Source organism: Rhinatrema bivittatum, chromosome 3 (assembly GCF_901001135.1).
Source record: "Rhinatrema bivittatum chromosome 3, aRhiBiv1.1, whole genome shotgun sequence".
Taxonomy (NCBI): domain Eukaryota; kingdom Metazoa; phylum Chordata; class Amphibia; order Gymnophiona; family Rhinatrematidae; genus Rhinatrema; species Rhinatrema bivittatum.
The window spans coordinates 535,842,591-535,865,175 of NC_042617.1; the positions used below are offsets into that span (position 1 = coordinate 535,842,591).

Consider the following 22,585-nt stretch of genomic DNA (forward strand, 5'->3'; position numbering starts at 1 on the left):
TTCTTCCTCCGGAGGAAGCTGAGCAGGCGAACCGCATGGAATCTGCGGTGGCATATACGGCGGATGCCTTGTATGATCTCCACACCTCGGCCCGCACTATGGCTTCAGCGGTTTCTGCAAGGCGACGACTATGGCTACGTAACTGGTCGGCGGATGCCTCCTCTAAGTCACAGTTGGGTTCCTTTCCTTTTCGAGGCAAGCTTTTATTCAGAGACGAGCTAGAGCAGCTGGTTCGCTCCTTGGGGGAGAACAAAGTTTACAAGCTACCGGAGGACAAGCCCAGATAATTTCGTTCACCCGGCACATTTTGGGACCGCTTTTGAGGACAACGCCGTTTCCGCTCAGGTAGGGGGTTCTTCCTCCTACGTCCCTCGGCAGCCGCCCACAAGATCTCAAGCAGGTGGCCTCAGCGCGCTGGAACCTCTCATGCCTTTGCCAACAACAAAGCGTTCCAATGAAGGGACGCTGGCCCATCCCTCAGTTCCGGAGATTCGGGGGCTTTCGAGAAGAATGGGCCAAGATAACCTCAGACCAGTGGGTTCTCGACATTATAAATCACGGCTACGCTTTGGATTTTGCACGACCCCTTCGCAATCTGTTTCTAGTATCTCCCAGTGGGTCTCAGACGAAGCAGCAAGTGGTTTTGCAAACACTGTCTGGATTGCAGGCTCTGGGAATCCCATTAGGGGCAGGTTGTTCTGGTGGCCCCGGAGTGACCAAGAAGGCCATGGTTTGCAGATCTGATCAACCGGGTAGTGGACGGCCCCCTACGCCTCGGCCATCTACCGCACCTCCTCCGGCAGGGCCCGGTATTTTTCAATCAGGCCGATCGCTTTTGTCTAGCGGCTTGGCTTATGAGAGGAGGCAATTGAGAAAGAAGGGATACTCTGAGGCGGTTATTACTACCCTCCTCCACGCTCGTAAAACCTCTACCTACGTTCGGGTATGGAAGGTGTTTGATTCGTGGTGCCGTGAGTTGTGTGTCCCCACGGCAGGCCGCCATTAGTCACATTCTTGCTTTCTTGCAGGACGGCTTAAAGGTTTGGCGTACAGCTTGCTGCAAGTTCAGGTAGCAGCTTTGGGCTGTTTTCAAGGTAAGGTTGATGGTATTTCCATCGCTTTTCACCCGGACGTAGCCAGATTCTTGAAGGGTGTCAAACACCTAAGACCACCGGTGCGTTCGATCTGTCCGTCTTGGAGTTTGAATTTGGTTCTTCGTGGCCTGTGTAGTCCTCCTTTTGAACCTTTGAAGCGAGCTATGCTAAAGGATTTAACACTTAAGACTGTGTTTCTCATGGCTATCTGTTCGGCTAGAAGGATCTCAGAACTTCAAGCGTTGTCCTGTAGGGAGCCTTTCCTGCGCATCACTGACTCAGGGGTTTCCCTGCGGACCATACCTTTCTTCTTGCCTAAGGTGGTATCGGCCTTCCATGTCAACCAGTCGATTGATTTGCCGGCATTCCCAGATGAGGATAGGAATGCTCATCACGCTCAGCATCTCAAAAGGTTGTATGTTCGCAGAGTCCTCTTGTGGTACTTGGAAGTAACTAATCCTTTCCTAGCGTGTAGCAGATGGACTCAGGACCAATGGATATAGTGTACTCCTGATAGCAGTTGGAGATGGATCAGATTTCAATCTGACGTCAGCCCCTAGTACATATACCCCTGCAGGAAGTGAGGCTCTTCAGTATTTTTCCGTCTCCATAGCAGTTAGGGACTATTTGCACGCTCTCACAGCGTTAGAACCAACAAAATTTGAAGACACCCTACCTCTGAAGACTAGCCCCGCTCTCCTGCGGTGATACACTCTGGTCCCTCCCCCAGTTGAGATTTCCCGAGGTGATTTCTGTGGACCCTCTGAGGTAAGCCTCAGTCAGACAGCCGAATCGCGGCGAGGACCTAGCCCCCGATCCCGGGCGCAGCTGAGAGGCAGTGGGTGCACCCTCAAGCGCGGCAGTGAAGGTATTTGCTCTCTCCCCCCGCAGCCGGAGATCGCCCAGAACGAAACCAGGAAGCGCTGAAGACAAGGTAAGGGAGAGATCCTCAGCGTTGACTCCGGTCTCAGAGGTTCGAGGAGTCGCACAGGTCGCCGGCCGGAACCAGTGCAACCGGGTTGATCCGCCCTAGCAGGGCCAGGCCCCGGTTAGTTTCAAGTGTCTACCCACGTGGAGACTTTCCGAGGTCGCCATATTGCCCGCGTGGTCACCATCTTGGCCCTATTCGCTGCTCCGTTAGTCGGCTCGTCCCGAATGCACAAGTCTAGCTAGGCGCACAAATTACATGTGCGCATAAAGTTACACGCACAAGGGCCGTGCACATAAGTTATACGAGCGCCACACCCCTACCGGGCTGAGCGCACAACTGCGTGCACAACCTTATCTTAGACATGCCGGAGCACATAAGGGGTTACGCGCTGATAACCATGGCACCACCGGAAACAGAGATAAAGGCTCAAGGCCTCTGCCCAGCATGCCATATCAGAGCCGCACAAAGTGAGGAGGCCCTGTGCACTCAGTGCGAGGAGGCCCTGGGTTATCCAGCCCAGGGCCAGTCCCACCCAGGGCCGAGTAATAGCTCCTTGGTGGGTACCCCGGACCTAGCAAATCTCAGCGGGACACCCCCGCAGATGGGGACCCCCAGGGACCCAGTGCCGCTTGGCTTGGATCCAGCGTCTGTCTCATGGGTGGAGTTCTTCAAAGGGCTACATACCTTTGTCCACATGCAAACGGAACCTCTGGCTGATCAGCCACATTTGCTGCCAGAAGACCTGTATGCCCCAGGCCCCTCGAGGCCTAGACAAAGGTTTCCACCGCCCAGAAGCCCCACCTATGGGGACACAGACTACTTTGAAGAGGAAGCAGAGCCCTTAGAAGAGGGGGAACTTCCCCCGGGGACAGAGCCTCACCGAACCATGAAACGCTTCTTCACCAAGGACGAGCTCCCTGACCTGGTCATTCACAGCCTGAGGGAGCTCGCTATCCTGGGCCCAGGTGCTTTGGGGGAGCCTAAGCCAAATCCCCTGCTAGAAGGCCTCAGCCAGACCTCTCGCCATTTCCTTCTGTTACAAGCCATCCAGCAGCTAATTGACCTGGAATGGAGTGCTCCAGAGTCCTCATTCAAAGGGGGATGAGCTATGGCAGCTATGTACCCCCTGGACCCGGCAGCCAAAGACCTCCTGACATGCCCAAAAGTTGATGCTATGGTCTGCGCGGTCTCGAAGCGCACTACTATCCCTGTGGAGGGAGGAGCAGCGCTCAAAGATGCACATGACCGGCACCTGGAATCCATCCTTCAACAGTCTTTTGACGTAGCTGCTATGTCCCTACAAATAGCAGCCTGCTGCACTGTAGTGACACGTGCCTGTTTATCTCAGACCAGGAGCAACACCCCTGGAGAAGTCATGGAGCCAGCAGTATCATTCCTTACGGACGCTGCTTCCAATCTGGTGCATACTGCAGCCAGAGGAGTGTTATCTGCAGTGTCTTCCAGGAGACAACTCTGGCTCCGAAGCTGGTCAGCAGACGCATCTTCCAAAACTCGCCTCACAAGGATGCCCTTCAAAGGATCCCTCCTGTTCCGCAGCGAGCTAGAGAAACTGGCCAACAAATGGGGAGAGTCCCCATTGCCGCGCCTACCGGAGGACAAGACTAAGAGAAACCAGCGACCCTTCCCCCGATCTTCCAGGGGCAGAAGCTCTCAGCGCTTCAATCCATACAGAAACAACTATCAAGCGCCCCGACCTACGGGCAGGAACCAGTCCTTTCGGAACAAGCACAACAAGAGGGGAACCAGCTCGGGTGCAGGCCCCAGCCATACCCCACAATGAGATTCAGCCGACCCATCCAAGGGATGAAGCCATAGGAGGCAGACTAGCCCTATTCTACCACAGATGGGTCGAGAGAACTTCGGACAAGTGGGTCCTGGCCATCATTCGGGAGGGGTACTACCTGGATTTCCTGCGAACCCCTCCGGACAAGTTTGTGGAATCCCCCTGCCACGACCTCTCCAAGAGGGCAGCAGTGGAAGCTACACTGACCAGGCTACTGGCCCTCAAGGCCATCACCCCAGTGCCTCCACAAGAAATAAATACTGGGCATTATTCCATTTATTTTATCGTCCCCATGAAAGAAGGGACGTTCAGGCCCATCCTGGACCTCAAGTCAGTCAACCGCCACCTAAGGATTCCCCGCTTCCGCATGGAAACCCTACATTCCGTAATAAGGGCGATACAACCGGGAGAGTTTCTCACATCCCTGGATCTTTCGGAGGCCTACCTACACAACTCAATTCATCAGGAACACCAGTGCTATCTACGCTTCAAAATCCTGGACTGTCACTACCAGTTCCGGGCACTACCCTTCGGGTTAGCCACAGCACCCCGGATGTTCACTAAGATCATAGTGGTGGTGGCAGCGGCAACACTGAGGAAGGAAGGAGTCCTTGTATATCCTTACCTAGATGACTGGCTGATCAGGGCAAAATCCCCAGAGGAAAGCCGCCAAACAACCAACAGTCAAAACACTACTGGAGAGCCTAGGCTGGGTGGTAAACACAAACAAAAGTTGTCTACAGCCCTCACAGTCTCTAGAATACCTAGGAGTCCTTTCGACACCAAAGAAGACAAGGTCAGCCTGACTCCCACAAGGAGATCAAAACTGTGGAACCCATTACAATTCTTACTGAGCGAACCTCGGCCCACAGCATGGGATTACCTGCAAGTCCTCTGTCTGATGGCATCCACACTGGAAGTAGTGCCATGGGCGTGAGCTCGCATGAGACCCCTGCAGCGCTCACTTCTATCACAATGGAATCCACTGTCTCAGAATTACACTGTACATCTATCACTCCTGGGCAGTGTCCGGACCCAGCTACGGTGGTGGCTGCAAGTCAGCCACTTGAGCCGGGGATCAAGGCTATCCTCCCCAACCTGGACCCTGCTCACCACAGATGCCAGCCTACGAGGATGGGGAGCACACTGCGAGGAGTTAACCGCCCAAGGGCAGTGGAACACAGAAGAGGCGGGATGGAACATCAACCGCCTAGAAGTGCGGGCAGTCAGACTAGCCTGCCTACGATTCTCTCACAGACTCCGAGACAAAGTGGTCAGAGTAATGTCTGACAAGGCCACTTGTAGCCTACATCAACCGGCAGGGGGGAACCAGAAGCCAGCAGGTGTCTCTGGAAATAGATCCCCTAATGGCGTGGGTGGAAGTAAACCTCCAGGAGATCTCTGCCGTCCACATCGCCGGGAAAGACAACATCATGGCAGACTACCTCAGCAGGGAAAGTCTAGACCCAGGAGAATGGAAGCTGTCGTCCATGTTCCAACTGATAGTGAACCGGTGGGGGACACTGGACATGGACCTTCTGGCAAGCCGGTCCAACGCAAAGGTACCCAGGTACTTCAGCCACAGGCGGGAACCTCAGGCCCAGGGGATCAATGCCCTGGTACAGACCTGGCCACAGGGGACCCTATTATATGCATTCCCGCTGTGGCCCCTATTGGGCGCAATCATTCACAAGATACAATTACACAGGGGACTAGTTCTTCTAGTGGCCCTGGACTGGCCAAGAAGACCGTGGTATGCAGACATGAGAAGATTACTGGCAGGGAACCCCCTACCACTGCCTCCACACAGAGACCTGCTCCAACAAGGACCTATCCTCCACGAGGATCCAGCTCAATTCTCTCTTACGGGCCTGGTCATTGAGAGGGCTCACCTGAGAGAGAGCGGATACTCGGGGGCTATAATCAACACCCTACTCTGAGCACACAAGTTCTTCACATCCCTAACGTACATAAGGATTTGGAGAGTATTTGAAGCCTGGTGCGAAGACCACGACATCAAGCCACGCTCAAGTAAAATTCCCATGATCCTAGAATTCTTACAGAACGGGCTACAGAAAGGGCTGTCCCTCAACTCCATCAAGGTACAGGTGGCCGCATTGGCATGCTACGGCTCCAAGAACGAGGGCAACAGCATAGCTTCTCACCCGGACGTGTCACGCTTCCTGAAAGGAATCAAGCACATACGCCCACCACTAAAGTGGCTGGTACCTCTTTGGAATCTCAACTTGGTCCTGGATTTCCTAGCAGGAACCTCTTTCAGGTCCCTCCGAGGGCTGTCCCTCCGCCTGTTAACGTTAAAGATAGCATTCCTGCTGGCGGTTTGTTCAGCCCGCCGCATTTCAGAACTACAAGCACTGTCCTGCCTTGAACCGTTGTTCAGGCTCACTCCGGGAGCCATACAGCTACGCACGGTCCTTTCGTTCCTTCCCAAAGTGGTATCACACTTCCACCTTAACCAAACCATCTTGCTACCATCGCCGGATGACTCGAAGAATTCGGAAGAAGCTCGAAGTCTGTCACCTCAACATCGGCAGACTTCTATCCAGATACCTGGAAATGTCGGAACCCGTACGAAAAACGGACCACCTTTTCGTCCTTCACAGCGGGAAGAGACAAGGGGAAGCAGCCTCGCGGGCAACCATAGTCCGCTGGATCAAGGAAGTCATCAAGGCGGCCTGCGTAGAAGCAGGCAAACCACCGCCTCTACAGGTCAAGGCCCATTCTTCCAGAGCCCAGGCAGTATCCTGGGCAGAAACCAGAATGTTGTCACCTGCCGAGATTTGCAAGGTGGCGACATGGTCCTCCATCCACACCTTCTCCAGATTTTACCGCCTGGATGTTCAGGCTCGGGAGGACGCAGCATTTGCAAGGGCAGTACTAAGTGGGTCACGGGCAGCCTCCCACCCGGTTCGGGAGTAGCTTTTATACATCCCATTGGTCCTGAGTCCATCTGCTACACGCTAGGAAATGGAGAAATTACTTACCTGATAATTTTGTTTTCCTTAGTGTAGACAGATGGACTCAGTATCCCACCCTTGGCTGCCGTTACTCATGGAATTCAAATGATCAAGGGTAAGCCATGTTTTCAGTCACTGAGGATTTCCACCCTGCCGGGTGTCGACGCTTCCGGTTGAGTACACTGGCGGTCTCCAGCTATAGTCAATCCAACCAGTTCAAGTTAATCAAGTTAACCAAGTAATAAAGTTTAACCAAGTTATTCAAATTAGTCAGTGTCACATACATCCACAATGCTTTTCGAGGAGAATACTGAAGAGCTGCACTTCCTGCAGGGATATATGTACTAGGGGCTGTTGTCAGATTGTAATCTGATCCGTCTCAAACTGCTATCAGGAGTACACTATACCCATTGGTCCTGGGTCCATCTGTCTACACTAAGGAAAACGAAATTATCAGGTAAGTAATTTCTCCATTTACGATTGTCCGACCATCTTTTTGTCTTGTGGAGTGGTCCTAAGAAAGGGACTAAGGCTTCTAGGGCTACTATTGCCCGCTGGTTGAAAGACACTATTGCTTCAACTTACATATGTCACAGGCGTCCCGAACTAAAGGCGCATTCTCTTAGGTCGCAAGCGGCATCCTGGGCGGAGAGCGAATGTGTCTCACCACGAGAGATTTGCTGGGCGGCTACTTGGAAATTTTTGCGCACGTTTGCCAAGCATTACCGCTTGGACGTGCGGGATCTGAAGATGGCTTCTTTTGGCAGCAGTGTGCTTCGAGCGGGGATCTCAAAGTCCCACCCCCTTTAGGGCAGCTTGGGTACATCCCAGCAGTCTGGACTGATCCTGGAACTTACAGGGAAAGGAAAATTAGTTTTTACCTGTTAATTGTCATTCCTGTAGTACCAAGGATCAGTCAACAGAAGCAACACCTCTCAGTAGTTAACTCACGCAAGCACAGTGTGAACACTATAAGAGAGGGAAATAGTATCTTAACTATTCACCCAACCATATATTAAACTAGACTGGAGACAATATCATAGGCGAAGTGCTCACAACCAGTTCTCGATCTGCTGTCTCTCGCCCTCAATGGGCCGCAGGCAGTAATCAGCCTGTGAGCTCAAATGGTTTTTAATCATTTATTGTCTCCTGTCTACCCAACCCTCACTCCAACGAACATACTTTATTTAATCAAATAATCTCTAAACCATGAAAATGCAAAATTTCTCAAAATCTGTAGACTTACTACCGGTTAGTAACCCACTAATAATCAACAAGTATTCAGCCACGTGAGTGGTCATTCAAATATCAAAAAGGTATACTTCCATTATCCACCCCGACATGGTCCATGTTTCGACTCACAAGGAGTCTTTTTCAAGGGGAATGAAGATGACAGATCACTAGTCACCGGTATATTATTTCCATTCAGTTCCTGTGAAACAATATGAAAAAATATGTAAAATTAATTAAAACCGAAATCCTAAACCCACACACACACACTAGCAAAATGCTCCCAATTCCTGCTCAACTGAAAAACTCCGTTAGGACTTGAAGGCTAACAGGTAGATACAAACATCATCCTTAAAGATGACAAACCATTCAATCTGAAAAATAACATATCATTCGGTGTAAAGGAAGTAAAAAACTCACCGGAACGCCAGAATCATTGAAATCAACTTCACAGCATGGCGATAAACGCCTTTGTTCAACCGAACTGACTCGCCTGATTTAAATAGACCGCTGAGTAATGCAAAACCGGAAAACACAGAAACACCTGGTTTCCGGTAACATGTTTATACACCGAAAACTACTAGTCCCAGCATGCCCTGCCGTGATAGATTAACCCTGCTGCTACAAAACATAAGATTTCAAAAAACAGACCAATCAATTTCTTTGTTGAGTCCTCTCGGAATCACTGAATCAAAAAAGTGTATCCATTTTTGTTCCCTTTGAGTAAGGTACAGATCGAAATTGCCCCCCCGATTGCTCGGAATGGGCTGTTCAATCACAGCAAATTTTAATTCTGCAAAAGTGTGGCTCTTGTCAACGCAGTGCTGGACGCATGGTGCCTCCAGTCTGCCTCTAGTGATGGCACTCCGATGTTCAATCATACGTGTCTTAAGACATCTTTTGGTTTTCCCAATGTATAAAAGTGGACACGGGCACCACAAAGCATAGACCACTCCTCTGGATTCACAGGTAGTGGCCGCTGCTAATTTAAAATTACCTTTAGCAAAAAATGGCAGCGTGTTACCATCATATGATTGATCACAAACCGAACACTTCATACAAGGATGATGCCCGGCATGAAAGTTTGTTGCCATCAAGTTATCCTTCATCTCATCAGAAAAATCTGAATGTACTATCAGGTCCCTGATGTTTTTACCTCGTTTGAACGCAAACATTGGGAAACTTTGAAAACCATCATGCAGACTTAATATATGCCAATATTTTTTGATCACTTTTTGTACTTTAAAAATTTGGGATGAAAATGGTAATACACATACCAACTGTTCTGTATCTCTACTTCTACAAGTAGGTTGTAGTAGTAAATCTCTATTAATCCAGCGGGCACGCTTGTATGCCTTTTTGATGATATGTAAAGGATAACCACGTGAAGTAAAATTTTGAATCATCACCTGTGCCTTCAATTTATAATCAAATACGTCTGAACACAGACGTCTTAATCTTAAAAATTGACCAAAAGGTAAGTTGGAACGAAGATGAAAAGGAGAGACAGCAGATCGAGAACTGGTTGTGAGCACTTCGCCTATGATATTGTCTCCAGTCTAGTTTAATATATGGTTGGGTGAATAGTTAAGATACTATTTCCCTCTCTTATAGTGTTCACACTGTGCTTGCGTGAGTACCAAGGATCAGTCCAGACGCCCGCCCAGAGGAAGGAGAGTCCCGCTCGACTGCTTGTATTGTTTCTCTGCAGATTTTTCTTTTCAGAACATACCTTCAGACGCAACATAGTTATTTTTGTCAAACGTTTCTAGTTATTTCAGAGGTTACTGTTTGACTTGATCTAGTCATTGGTTGTTTACCATATGTTACATTCATTCTGCTTTGATATTGATTATACTGAGGGATCACAGGTGGCACACCAGGTTATATGGGAGGTGCCTTTTCAGCTTTTCTGACTCCATCTGCTGGAAGGGAGACATAACCCAGCAGTCTGGACTGATCCTTGGTACTACCGGAACGAAAATTAATAGGTAAGAACTAATTTTCCTTTGCAGCAGCTCTGCTGTTTCAGTTCCAGAACTCTGCAGTTATGTTGGTGCACCTTAATCATGACTTGTGGCTTCCACATTTAGTTGAGTCCCTTGCTCAGCTCTGTTAATACATAAACATGCACCACTTTATACTACTCCAGTATTAATTGGCACACAGCTTCTTCCTGAGAAGCTGCAGCCTTACTATTCTAGTGGAAATAAAAGGTCATCTCCTGGAAGGCGGGGGGGGGTGCCCTTTGCATTCAACAGGAAGCAGCCCTGCTCCAAACATGGCATTCAAAAGAATCTGTCTTGCACATTCTTAATTTGGATCCTCGAAGCTGAAACTCTTATGAGCTGTGAGCTTAAGTTGGGAATTGGCTTCTGTTCCCTGTGGAAAGTACTTAATCAAATGCATAATTTTCTTTGTCAGGAGTGCAGTGAAGAAGAGGATTATAGCAGTGAAGAAATGGAAAATGAAGAGGAGGACAGTGAAGATGCAGAGGAAGATGAAGATGATGAAGAAGAAGAAGAAGAAATGATGTTACCAGGGATGGAAGGGAAGGAGGAGGTATAACTTATCCATCTGTTTTAGGGTAACATGAAAGGAGGAGAAAGTGGAGAAGCATTGCATATATTTTAGCAGCTTTGGGGGTACTTAAATGTTGCAAATTGATTCCTCTGTACGTTCTTTGACGCTAGTATAAGTGTTTTTATCAGTTCTGTGCTTACATCCATTCCTCTTCATGTGTTCTATTTTAAACCCATATCTTTCTAATTTCTCACATATTGCAGCCTGGGTCTGACAGTGGAACAACTGCTGTGGTGGCGCTTATCCGCGGCAAGCAGCTAATTGTGGCTAATGCTGGGGATTCCCGCTGCGTGGTGTCAGAGAGTGGAAAAGCCCTTGACATGTCATATGATCATAAGCCTGAAGATGAGCTAGAGCTGGCCAGGATCAAAAATGCAGGGGGGAAGGTCACCATGGATGGCAGAGTGAACGGAGGGCTCAATCTTTCCAGAGCTATTGGTACGTAACTTTTTTTTTTAAATGTATATTATTATTAAAAGCGGATCAAGTCACTCTCTAACATCACAATTACAAACTTTGCTGATCACCCAGGAGATTTTCTCATGAGCAAGGCTTAATATGTCACAATTATAGATCACAATATGTTTTTGGATAGCAAAACCCTTAATCATATTGGAGGGGTCGTCTTCAGCTAGCCATACCAGTTCAGAGACATGGGTTATACTCCCCAACAAGTAGATGGAGACTGATAACTAAAGGTTTGTTAACCTCACTCCTTATAGAGTCTTGTACTGTACTCAGCCTGCCAGTATTCCCTATCTCTATCCCATGCTGTGTCTGAGACCTGGTTGTGTAGACCGGATTTAGAAGTTGGAAGTGGCTTGCTCCTAGAATGATTAGTCCTGAGACTCCCTCCCCTGGTTGAGACATTCCTGGGTGAAAGTCTTCTGACTTCTTCCAGGAGTTGAACGTAGCCTTATGACCAGGGGATTTCATTTAGAGAACTGCATCTGTACAAGTGAGCTGTGTCCCCCCCCCCCCCCCCTGTTGTTTTTGGTGGTTTGGGGGGCTTAGTCTCTCTGTTTTCTATTGCTTTTCTGGTGGGGGGTTCCCCCTTCTTGCTCTTTTTTTTTTTTTCCCTTCTGGACAGCATTTAAAGTTTAAAAAAAAAATATAGAGAGGAATCATTCATCAGCCTTCAGACCACAGCTGCCGTTTTCAGTGTGTCAGAGGAGACTGTGTTATACCAAAACAGATATTTGGCAGCTCTTTTTAGTTTCTCCAGGTCTGTTTGTGCCTTTAGATTAGTGGGAGATGGCAACTCTGGACTGTGGGGGGGAAAAGTCCCCACTCTGCTCTGGGTGTGCCATGCATCAATCTTTGCCAGGGGTGAGGGGGGGAAGGCTCCCTAAGATTTTTCCCCTAACTAAGTCTAGTAGGGAGCTGAATTTTGCAAATGGGATTCCCTGGAATCCAGTTTTAAGGAAGGTGACTTTTTTGTCTGAGTGACCAGGAAAAGGAAAAGCTGAAGGTCCCTAAGATTGATGCTCTGATTTGCATGGTTACTAGGACGACTACTGTCCTAGTAGAAGGAGGGTGCTTCCCTGAAGGATGCTCAAGATAGGATGATTAATGCAGCTCTTAAGCATGCTTTTGGTCTGGCTGTGAATGCCACTGGTCTGGCTGTCTAGGCTGCTGTGGAATTGTGTGAGGGCCAAGCTTCGATTAGTGCAATTTATCCAGGAAACTTCCTTGGAAAGTGAAGATTCTGTTATAGAAGCAGCTCAAATGGAGCCTGTGATAGCCTTTTTTAGCTGACACATTGTATAATTTTATTTGGGCTCTGGCAAGGAGTATGGCCTCCATAGTGGCTGGAAGATGTCTGTTGTGTCTCCACATCTGATTGGCAGATGCTATCTCTAAGCCTCGGTGAGTTTCCATTTAAGAGCATCCAACTCTTTGGAGACAATTTGGAAAAGTTTGAGAACAACTTGGAGTTTAAGGCTTCCAGATTACTGGAGGATAGGACTAAGGGGGCTATGTGTTCTGTGCTTGTTAGGAGTTGCTATTGAGATACCAGAGAGAGAGAGACTAAACCTTCATTCAGTCAGCATCCCAGGCTTTATAATCAGTTTGTTCTTTCAGCCCAGTAGAAGAGGTTTAAACGGTTCCAGCACTGGCATGCCAGCCAGTGCATGGGAATACTCAATGAAGGTGTGGAGACCCAGGCTTCAGTACGGGAGATAGGCTGACCAGCATCCTCCTTTCATTGAAGTTGAGTCCAGATTACATCATATCAGTGGTTTCTGAAGGTAATTGGAAACTGTTATGCCCTATAAATTTCCCATCTTATTTCAAACATGTTTATGGTTTCTCTTTGTCTTTCTGCTCAGAAGAAGAAAATAATATGGATTACTTTCTGTTGTTTATTGTTCTTGGGTATGATGGTTCCTGTACCAGCAGCACAAAGGGATCTCGGAAGATACTCCATTTTCTTTTTAATCTTGAAAAAATGAATACCTTTTGTCCCATACTGGATCTCAAGCATGTGAACAAGGCTTTGAAGATCACTCACTTCAAGATGGAAATTTTGAAGTTGAAGAATCCATGATGTCCTTGGATTTGTCCAAAGCTTATCTTCACATTCTGATAAGAAGGGGGCATCGGAAGTATCTTCCCTTTGCAGTGCTAGGTCAACATTTTCAGTTTAAGGCTCTTCCCTTTGGGCTGGCTACCTCTCTAAGAACTTTTATCAAGGTGATGGTAGTAGTGTCTGCAGCCCTGTGTCAGGAAGGGTTCCTGGTTCATCATTTTCTGGACGATTGGTTACTACGAGCAAAGTCGGAGCAACAAGACATGATGGTGACTATCAGAGTGGTTCCATTCCCTCAAGAGCTGGGATGGATGATCAATTTTCAATAAAACAGACTGGTCCCATTCCAATCTCTGGAATATCTGGGTGCATTATATGATACTGGGAAGGTCGAGTTCATATGACAGAGGAAAGGATTTATAAATTATAGGAACAGGTGAGTTATTTGTTGAAAGCGCAAGTTCCAGTAAACTGGAGATATCTGCAGGTGCTAGGTTCCATGGTGGCAACTCTGGATCTGATGTCGTGGGGTAGGGCCCAAATGAGACCCTTACAGAGGGCCTTAAGAACATAAGAACATAAGAAAATGCCATACTGGGTCAGACCAAGGGTCCATCAAGCCCAGCATCCTGTTTCCAACAGTGGCCAATCCAGGCCATAAGAACCTGGCAAGTACCCAAAAACTAAGTCTATTCCATGTAACCATTGTTAATGGCAGTGGCTATTCTCTAAGTGAACTTAATAGCAGGTAATGGACTTCTCCTCCAAGAACTTATCCAATCCTTTTTTAAACACAGCTATACTAACTGCACAAACCAAATTCTCTGGCAACAAATTCCAGAGTTTAATTGTGCGTTGAGTAAAAAAGAACTTTCTCCGATTAGTTTTAAATGTGCCCCATGCTAACTTCATGGAGTGTCCCCTAGTCCTTCTACTATCCGAAAGAGTAAATAACCGATTCACATCTACCCGTTCTAGACCTCTCATGATTTTAAACACCTCTATCATATCCCCCCTCAGTCGTCTCTTCTCCAAGCTGAAAAGTCCTAACCTCTTTAGTCTTTCCTCATAGGGGAGTTGTTCCATTCCCCTTATCATTTTGGTAGCCCTTCTCTGTACCTTCTCCATCGCAATTATATCTTTTTTGAGATGCGGCGACCAGAATTGTACACAGTATTCAAGGTGCGGTCTCACCATGGAGCGATACAGAGGCATTATGACATTTTCCGTTTTATTCATCATTCCTTTTCTAATAAGGTGGTCCCCTTGGTCTCAATAAGGTGGTCCCCTTGGTCTCAATATTATACCAAAAAGTACTTGTTCCCTGTATGTACCCGGATCAGTCCAGACTCCTGGGTTCTGTCCACTCACCAGCAGATGGAGGCAGAAAAGGTTCCAACTGACTCCGCCCCTTCCGTGAGGTGCACCTATAGTACGTCAGTATTTTTCTGTCTCCAGCAGATGGTGGAGGTGCAAATCCTACAGTCAGGATTTTAGTCAGTTTTGAAAAATACAGACAAAATAGATATTTTTGTTCATAAAATTTCTTTTTCTTTTAAGTATTTCTTATTTTACTTTACTTTTAAAAAAATAAATAAATAAATTTTTTTTTCTGGAAGCAGGGAAGCAGAGACTAGCTTCCCAGGGAGTTGGCAGGTCCTGAGGGGGACCATCCTCCCTGGTATTTGAGGCTTTTGGCTTTTAGGGGTTGAGAACCCTTGGCTTCAGTTTGCTGCAGCTTTTGGGGTGATACCGGGGAGCCCGGTTCACTCACCCCGCGGAGCAGATGACCCAGCTTCATTCAGGTCGTATAAAAAAAAAAAAAGTTATTTATAGCTTTTTTTTTACTTTGCTGATCGGACTCTCCATACCTCTTTAGCTTCTTTGGGCAGTCGGCAGGCTTTTTTCTTTCGCTTTCATTTTCTCCTCAGTTGGCTCTTTTTTTTTCCACAAATGTCCCGTGGTCCGGCCTGCTGTGCGTGAGGAGACGCGCGGGCTAGAGTCTCTAACGATGGCCTATGCTCCTCCTGCCTCCCCGGGGGGGGGGAGGGAGGGATCTTCAGGGGCAGCTGGGGGTGTTATTTCTTCCTCGCTCCATTGCTCTGTCAGACCAGGACGCCCATGTCTTTCTGCTGCAGCCTCCTTCCCATTTCCTGCTTCATCTAAAGCAATTTCTGTCTCTGTTCAAGCTGCTCCACTCGCAGCGGAGGGGGGAGGGGTTTCTCCTCCTGCTCTTTCTCCACAGCAATTAGCTTCCAAGAGAGGTGATTGTTTTGCTAATTCAGCTGCTGAGGAGAGTCCTGAGGGGACTTCAGACTCCTCTTCTTCCTTTTCTTCCGACTTTATCATGTTTTTACATAAAGCTTATAAGGCCAGAAAGTCCTCAAAAAAGAATTCTGAGGGGATTTCTTTTTCAGTACCATTGTCTCAAAAAGCAGCTTCTAAATGGAACAAATCCTCGCAGGGGATGGATGTTTCCAAGCTTAAGCGCTCTGTTAGGACTCCAGTGTCTCGGCACTTACCTGACACGTCTTCTGATACCTCAGTCAGACCAGGGGACCCAAGCGACATTCCTCCTCAGGACCCTGATTATGCTGCTGGTCAAGATCCCTTGCCCTCTCAGGGTCGTCATGTGGTTGAAGGTGATGATCCTAAGGTGATCCGCCTCTTTAAGAAGGATGAGCTTCTTCCTCTCATTTCTGCGATTCTTGAGGAGTTGGGAATTGATTTCCCGCCAGAGGATTCTCGTATGGGTTCAATTGACCCGGTCATGGTTGGTCTTCGTGGTCCCACTCGGTCTTTTCCTTTTCATCTTTCAGTCACAGACTTATTATTTCGCGACTGGGACACCCCTGACTTAGGATTAAAGGTCAGCAAGGCCATGGATAAGCTATATCCTCTGCCTGAGGATGCTTTGGACCTTTTGCGTGTTCCCAAACTTGATGCAGCGGACTCTGCTGTTACCAAAAAGACTACAGACCCGGTTACCGGTGCTACAGCTCTCAAAGATCTTCAGGATCGAAAGTTAGAGGTTCAGCTTAAAGATTTTTGAAGTTTCGGCTCTTGGAGTCCGAGCTGCTATGTGCAGTAGTTTTGCTTTAAGAGCAGGAATCCGCTGGGTTCAGCTCCTGTAGAATAATTCTTCTGTTTCTGAGTCCGAGGCTATTCAAGCTGGGCGTTTGGAAGCCGATGTTGCTTACAGTGCTGACGCTCTTTATGATTTGTTACGTACCTCAGCCAGATCAATGGTTTCAGCTGTCTCTGTCCGCAGACTTTTCTGGTTAATACACTGGTTTGCAGATTTCTCTTAAAAAGCTCAATTGGGATCTTTACCCTTTAAGGGTAAACTTCTCTTTGGGAAGGATCTTGAGGACTTGATTCATTCCTTCGGAGAAAATAAGGTACATCGTCTGCCTGAGGATAGGCCCAGGACAAGGGGATTGTTATCTTCCAGATCCCATTTATGAGGAAACTGCAGGTTTCGCTCCTCCAGCTTTTCAGGTTCTTCTTTTCGGCAACAGCCTGCTAGACAGCAATCTTGGCCTCAGTCCTTTCGAGGACGTCGTTATGGGAGACCTGGACCCTCCCAGTCCTCTGGTGGAGCGAAAACTTCTCAAAGAGATGAGGCCGGTCCGTTCCTCGGTTCCGGTAGTAGGAAGCAGATTGTCTCTCTCTTTCGAGGAGTGGGCCAAAATAACATCGGATCAGTGGGTCTTTACTGTGATAAAACAAGGCTACGCCTTAGATTTTGTATGGCACCCTTGCGACTGTTTTCTCGTCTCTCCATGTTCTTACACTCAAAAGTGTCAGGTGGTGCGGGACACCTTACATAGTCTAAGAGAGCTCGGGGCCATTGTGCCGGTACCTCCATTGGAGCGGCAAAAGGGCCGTTGTTCCATCTACTTCGTCGTACCCAAAAAAGATGGCCCATTTCGTCCCATTCTGGACCTAAAAAGTCAATTGATGTCTGAGAATCCCAAGGCTTAGCATGGAAACCTTAATAGCGGTCCTGGCATCCGTTCACAAAGGTGAATTCCTAGCTTCTTTGGACCTCACCGAGGCATATCTTCACATAGGAATTCGGTCCGACCATCAGAACTTCATGCAGTTCTCGATTCTGTGGGACCACTTTCAATTTTGCGCTCTTCCTTTCGGTCTCGCCACAGCACCCAGGATATTTACCAAAATAATGATTGTAGTAGCTGCACAGCTCCGAAAAGAGGGATTCCTGCTCTTAAAGCAAAACTACTGCACATAGCAGCTCGGACTCAAAGAGCCGTCTTTTGCATCGAGTGTCACATGTATGATCTTTTACCCACTGGTGAGAAGTTGTACATGTGCATGCGATGCAAAGAGCTCCTGGCTCTCAGAGAACGAGTCCGATCTCTGGAGGCAAGAGTGGCAGACCTGGAGGAGTTGAGGCAGACAGAGGTATATAGATGAGACCTTCAGGTACATAGTAGCCAAGTCCCAACTTCAGACTGGCAGCCCTGGTGATGCCTTGGAGGAAGAAGGTCTCATGATGGGAGAGCATCAACCAGGTGCAGCAGGAAAGGATCCTGTAGCAAGGACCTGCTCTCCAGGTGATGCATTGTCCTTTCGCACTGAGGATATCTCCCCAAGGCCTACTGCCCAGGAGGGAAAGGTTAGGTCGGCCATCATAGTTGGTGATTCGATTATTAGGAATGTAGATAGCTGGGTGGCTGGTAACATGCCTACCTGGTGCGAAGGTGGCGGACCTCACGCATCACCTAGATAGGATTTTAGATAGTGCTGGGGAGGAGCCGGCTGTCGTGGTACATGTGGGCACCAACGACATAGGAAAATGTGGGAGGGAGGTTCTGGAAGCCAAATTTAGGCTCTTAGGTAGAAAGCTTAAATCCAGAACCTCCAGGGTAGCATTCTCTGAAATGCTCCCTGTTCCACGCGCAGGTCTCCAGAGGCAGGCAGAGCTCCGGAGTCTCAATGCGTGGATGAGACGATGGTATAAGGAAGAGGGATTCAGTTTTGTTAGGAACTGGGGAACCTTTTGGGGAAGGGGGAGTCTCTTCTGAAGGGATGGGCTCCACCTTAACCAGGGTGGAATCAGACTGCTGGCACTAACCTTTAAAAAGGAGAGAGAGCAGCTTTTAAACTAGAACAAAAGGGAAAGCAGACAGTCGCTCAGCAGTGCATGGTTCGGAGAGAGGTATCTTCAAAGGATACTAATGATGCATTAGAATTAGGGCATCCCGACAGTGAGGTTCCAATAATAAGAAAAGTAGTCCAAGTGCCTGTAACTAAAAACTCACCTGAGCTAAAAAAAAATTCTAACTTATCCCTATCAATTGAAAAGCAGAATGAAAATACAAACAAAAAACAAACTTTGAAATGTTTGTATGCTAATGCCAGAAGTCTAAGAAGTAAGATGGGAGAACTAGAATGTATAGCAGTGAATGATGACATAGACTTAATTGGCATCTCAGAGACATGGTGGAAGGAGGATAACCAATGGGACAGTACTATACCGGGGTACAAATTATATTGCAATGACAGAGAGGAGCACCCGGGAGGCGGTGTGGTGCTTTTTGTCCGGGATGGCATAGAGTCCAACAGGATAAACATCCTTCATGAGACTAAATGCAAAATTGAATATAGTGATAGGAGTATACTACCGTCCACCTGGTCAAGATGGTGAGACGGACAGTGAATGCTAAGAGAAATTAGGGAAGCTAACCAAATTGGTAGTGCGGTAATAATAGGAGACTTCAATTACCCCAATAATGTATTATCTGGACACGCTAGAGAGATAAAGTTCCTGGATGGAATAACTGATAGCTTCATGGAGCAATTGGTTCAGGAACTGACGAGAGAGGGAGGAATTTTAGATCTAATTCTCAGTGGAGCGCACAGGACTTGGTGAGAGAGGTAACGGTGGTGGGGCCGCTTGGTAATAGTGATCATAATATGGTCAAATTTGAATTAATGACTGGAAGAGGAACAGTATGCATATCCATGGCTCTCATGCTAAACTTTCAAAAGGGAAACTTTGATAAAATGAGAAAGCAGCTACAAAAGTAAAAAAATGTGCAAGAGGCGTGGTCATTGTTAAATACCATTCCAGAAGCACAGTCCAGATGTATTCCACACATTAAGAAAGGTGGAAAGAAGGCAAAACGATTACCGGCATGGTTAAAAGGGGAGGTGAAAGAAGCTATTTTAGCCAAAAGATCTTCATTCAAAAACTGGAAGAAGGATCCAACAGAAGAAAATAGGATAATACATAAATGTTGGCAAGTTAAATGTAAGACATGGATAAGACAGGCTAAGAGAGAATTTGAAAAGAAGTTGGCTGTAGAGGCAAAAACTCACAGTAAAAACTTTTTAAAATATATCCGAAGCAGAAAGCCTATGAGGGAGTCAGTTGGACTGTTAGATGATCGAGGGGTTAAAGGGGCACTTAGAGAAGATAAGGCCATCGCGGAAACATTACATGATTTCTTTGCTTCGGTGTTTACTGAAGAGGATGTTGGGGAGGTACCCGTACTGGAGAAGGTTTTCATGGGCAATGATTCAGATGGACTGAATCAAATCACAGTGAACCTAGAAGATGTGGTAGACCTGATTGACAAACTGAAGAGTAGTAAATCACCTGGACCGGATGGTATACACCCCAGAGTTCTGAAGGAACTATAAAATGAAATTTCAGACCTATTAGTAAAAATTTGTAACATATCATTAAAATCATCCATTGTACCTGAGACTAGAGGATAGCTAATGTTACCCCAATATTTAAAAAGTGCTTCAGGGGCGATCCGGGAAACTACAGACCGGTTAGCCTGACTTCAGTACCAGGTAAAATAGTGGAATGTGTTCTAAACATCAAAATCACAGAACATATAGAAAGTCATGGTTTAATGGAACAAAGTCAGCATGGTTTTACCCAAGGCAAGTCTTGCCTCACAAATCTGCTTCACTTTTTTGAAGGAGTTAATAAACATGTGGATAAAGGTGAACCAGTAGATGTAGTATTCTTGGATTTTCAGAAGGCGTTTGACAAAGTTCCTCATGAGAGGCTTCTAGGAAAAGTAAAAAGTCATGGGATAGGTGGTGATGTCCTTTCGTGGATTGCAAACTGGCTAAAAGACAGGAAACCGAGAGTAGGATTAAATGGACAATTTTCTCAGTGGAAGGGAGTGGGCAGTGGAGTGCCTCAGGGATCTGTATTGGGACCCTTACTTTTCAATATATTTATAAATGATCTGGAAAGAAATACGACGAGTGAGATAATCAAATTTGCGGATGATACAAAATTGTTCAGAGTAGTTAAATCACAAGCAGATTGTGATAAATTGCTGGAAGACCTTGTAAGACTGGAAAATTGGGCATCAAAATGGCAGATGAAATTTAATGTGGATAAGTGCAAGAAGATGCATATAGGGAAAAATAACCCATGCTATAGTTACACAATGTTAGGTTCCATATTAGGTGCTACAACCCAAGAAAGAGATCTAGGCGTCATAGTGGATAACACATTGAAATTGTCGATTCAGGGTGCTGCAGCAGTCAAAAAAGCAAACAGAATGTTGGGAATTATTAGAAAGGGAATGGTGAATATGGTCATAATGCCTCTGTATCGCTCCATGGTGAGACCACACCTTGAATACTGTGTCCAGTTCTGGTCGCCGCATCTCAAAAAAGATATAATTGCGATGGAAAAGGTACAGAGAAGGGCTACCAAAATAAGGGGAATGGAACAGCTCCCCTATGAGGAAAGACTAAAGAGGTTAGGACATTTCAGCTTGGAGAAGAGATGGCTGAGGGGGTGATATGATAGAGATGTTTAAAATCATGAGAGGTCTAGAACGGGTAGATGTGAATCAGTTATTTACTCTTTCGGATAATAGAAAGACTAGGCGGCGCTCCATGAAGTTAGCATATGGCACATTTAAAACTAATCGGAGAAAGTTCTTTTTTACTCAACGCACAATTAAACTCTGGAATTTGTTGCCAGAGGATGTTGTTAGTGCAGTTAGTATAGCTGTGTTTAAAAAAGGATTGGATAAGTTCTTGGAGAAGTCCATTACCTGCTATTAAGTTGACTTAGGAAATAGCCACTGCTATTACTAGCAACGGTAACATGGAATAGACTTAGTTTTTGGTTACTTGCCAGGTTCTTATGGCCTGGACTGGCCACTGTTGTAAACAGGATGCTGGGCTTGATGGACCTTTGGTCTTACCCAGTATGGCATGTTCTTATGTTCTTTGTTCATCCCTACCTAGACGATTGGCTCATTCGAGCGAAGTCGGAACATATGTCGCTTGACTGTGTCTCGAGTTCTTCAGCTTCTGCAGTCATTGGGCTGGGTTGAAAACCCAGCAAAGAGCCACTTAGTACCATCCCAGTCCTTGGATTTTCTGGGAGCCCTGTTCTCACGGAACAACGGATCATCAAACTACAGTGTCAAATTCGAGTTTTGTTGTCCAAGTCTCCTCCCAAAGTCTGACATTATCTACAGGTTCTAGGCTCCATGGTCTCCACTTTGGACTTAGTTCCGTGGACATTTGCTCATTTGAGACCACTTCAGTCAGCATTGCTCTCCCGCTGGAATCCGGTGTCGGAACAGTTTCATCTTCCCCCTTCCTCTTACAGACTCTGCTCGTTCCAGTCTCGATTGGTGGCTCCTATCGCAGAATTTTTGTCATGGAGTGGACCCAGAGGCTTCGAATAATGGGACTAGGGGGCATTCCATGAAGTTAGCAAGTAGCACATTTAAGACTAATCGGAGAAAATTCTTTTTCACTCAACGCACAATAAAGCTCTGGAATTTGTTGCCAGAGGATGTGGTTAGTGTAGTTAGTGTAGCTGGGTTCAAAAAAGGTTTGGATAAGTTCTTGAAGGAGAAGTCCATTAATGGCTATTAATCAATTATACTTAGGGAATAGCCACTGCTATTCATTGCATCAGTAGCATGGGTTCTTCTTAGTTTTTGGGTAATTGCCAGGTTCTTGTGGCCTGGTTTTGGCCTCTGTTGGAAACAGGATGCTGGGCTTGATGGACCCTTGGTCTGACCCAGCATGGCAATTTCTTATGCTTTTATGTCATGACGGATGCCAGTCTGTCAGGCTGGGGGGCAGTTTGTTTCGACAGGTCTGTTCTGGGGCAATGATCGCCAGAGGAATCTCATTGGTTGATAAATCTTTTGGAGACCAGAGCGGTGAGACAAGCCTTACAGGCCTTTCTACTGCTTCTTCAGGGGAAGTCAGTCAGAATCCTTTCCGACAATGCGACGACAGTGGCTTATATCAACCGCCAAGGGGGAACCAAGAGCCAATTGGTCGCATTCGAGGCTTAGCTGTGATAGCATGGGTGGAACAACATCTCCTTCGCATTGCAGTGTCTCACATCGCCAGGCTCGATAAAGTTCAAGCAGACTTTCTCAAGCGCCATCG

At 47.0% G+C, this 22,585-nt stretch overlaps 1 protein-coding gene across 1 annotated transcript in view; it reads left to right on the plus strand.

Annotated features, from left to right (window-relative positions):
- Nucleotides 1–22,585, plus strand: part of PPM1G (protein phosphatase, Mg2+/Mn2+ dependent 1G) — a 130,202-nt gene that overhangs the window by 78,543 nt on the left and 29,074 nt on the right. Inside the window, exons 6-7 of the mRNA XM_029596345.1 lie at nt 10,462–10,599; nt 10,824–11,058. Coding sequence (XP_029452205.1) covers nt 10,462–10,599; nt 10,824–11,058 — 373 coding nt within the window. The remainder of the gene's footprint in view (nt 1–10,461; nt 10,600–10,823; nt 11,059–22,585) is intronic.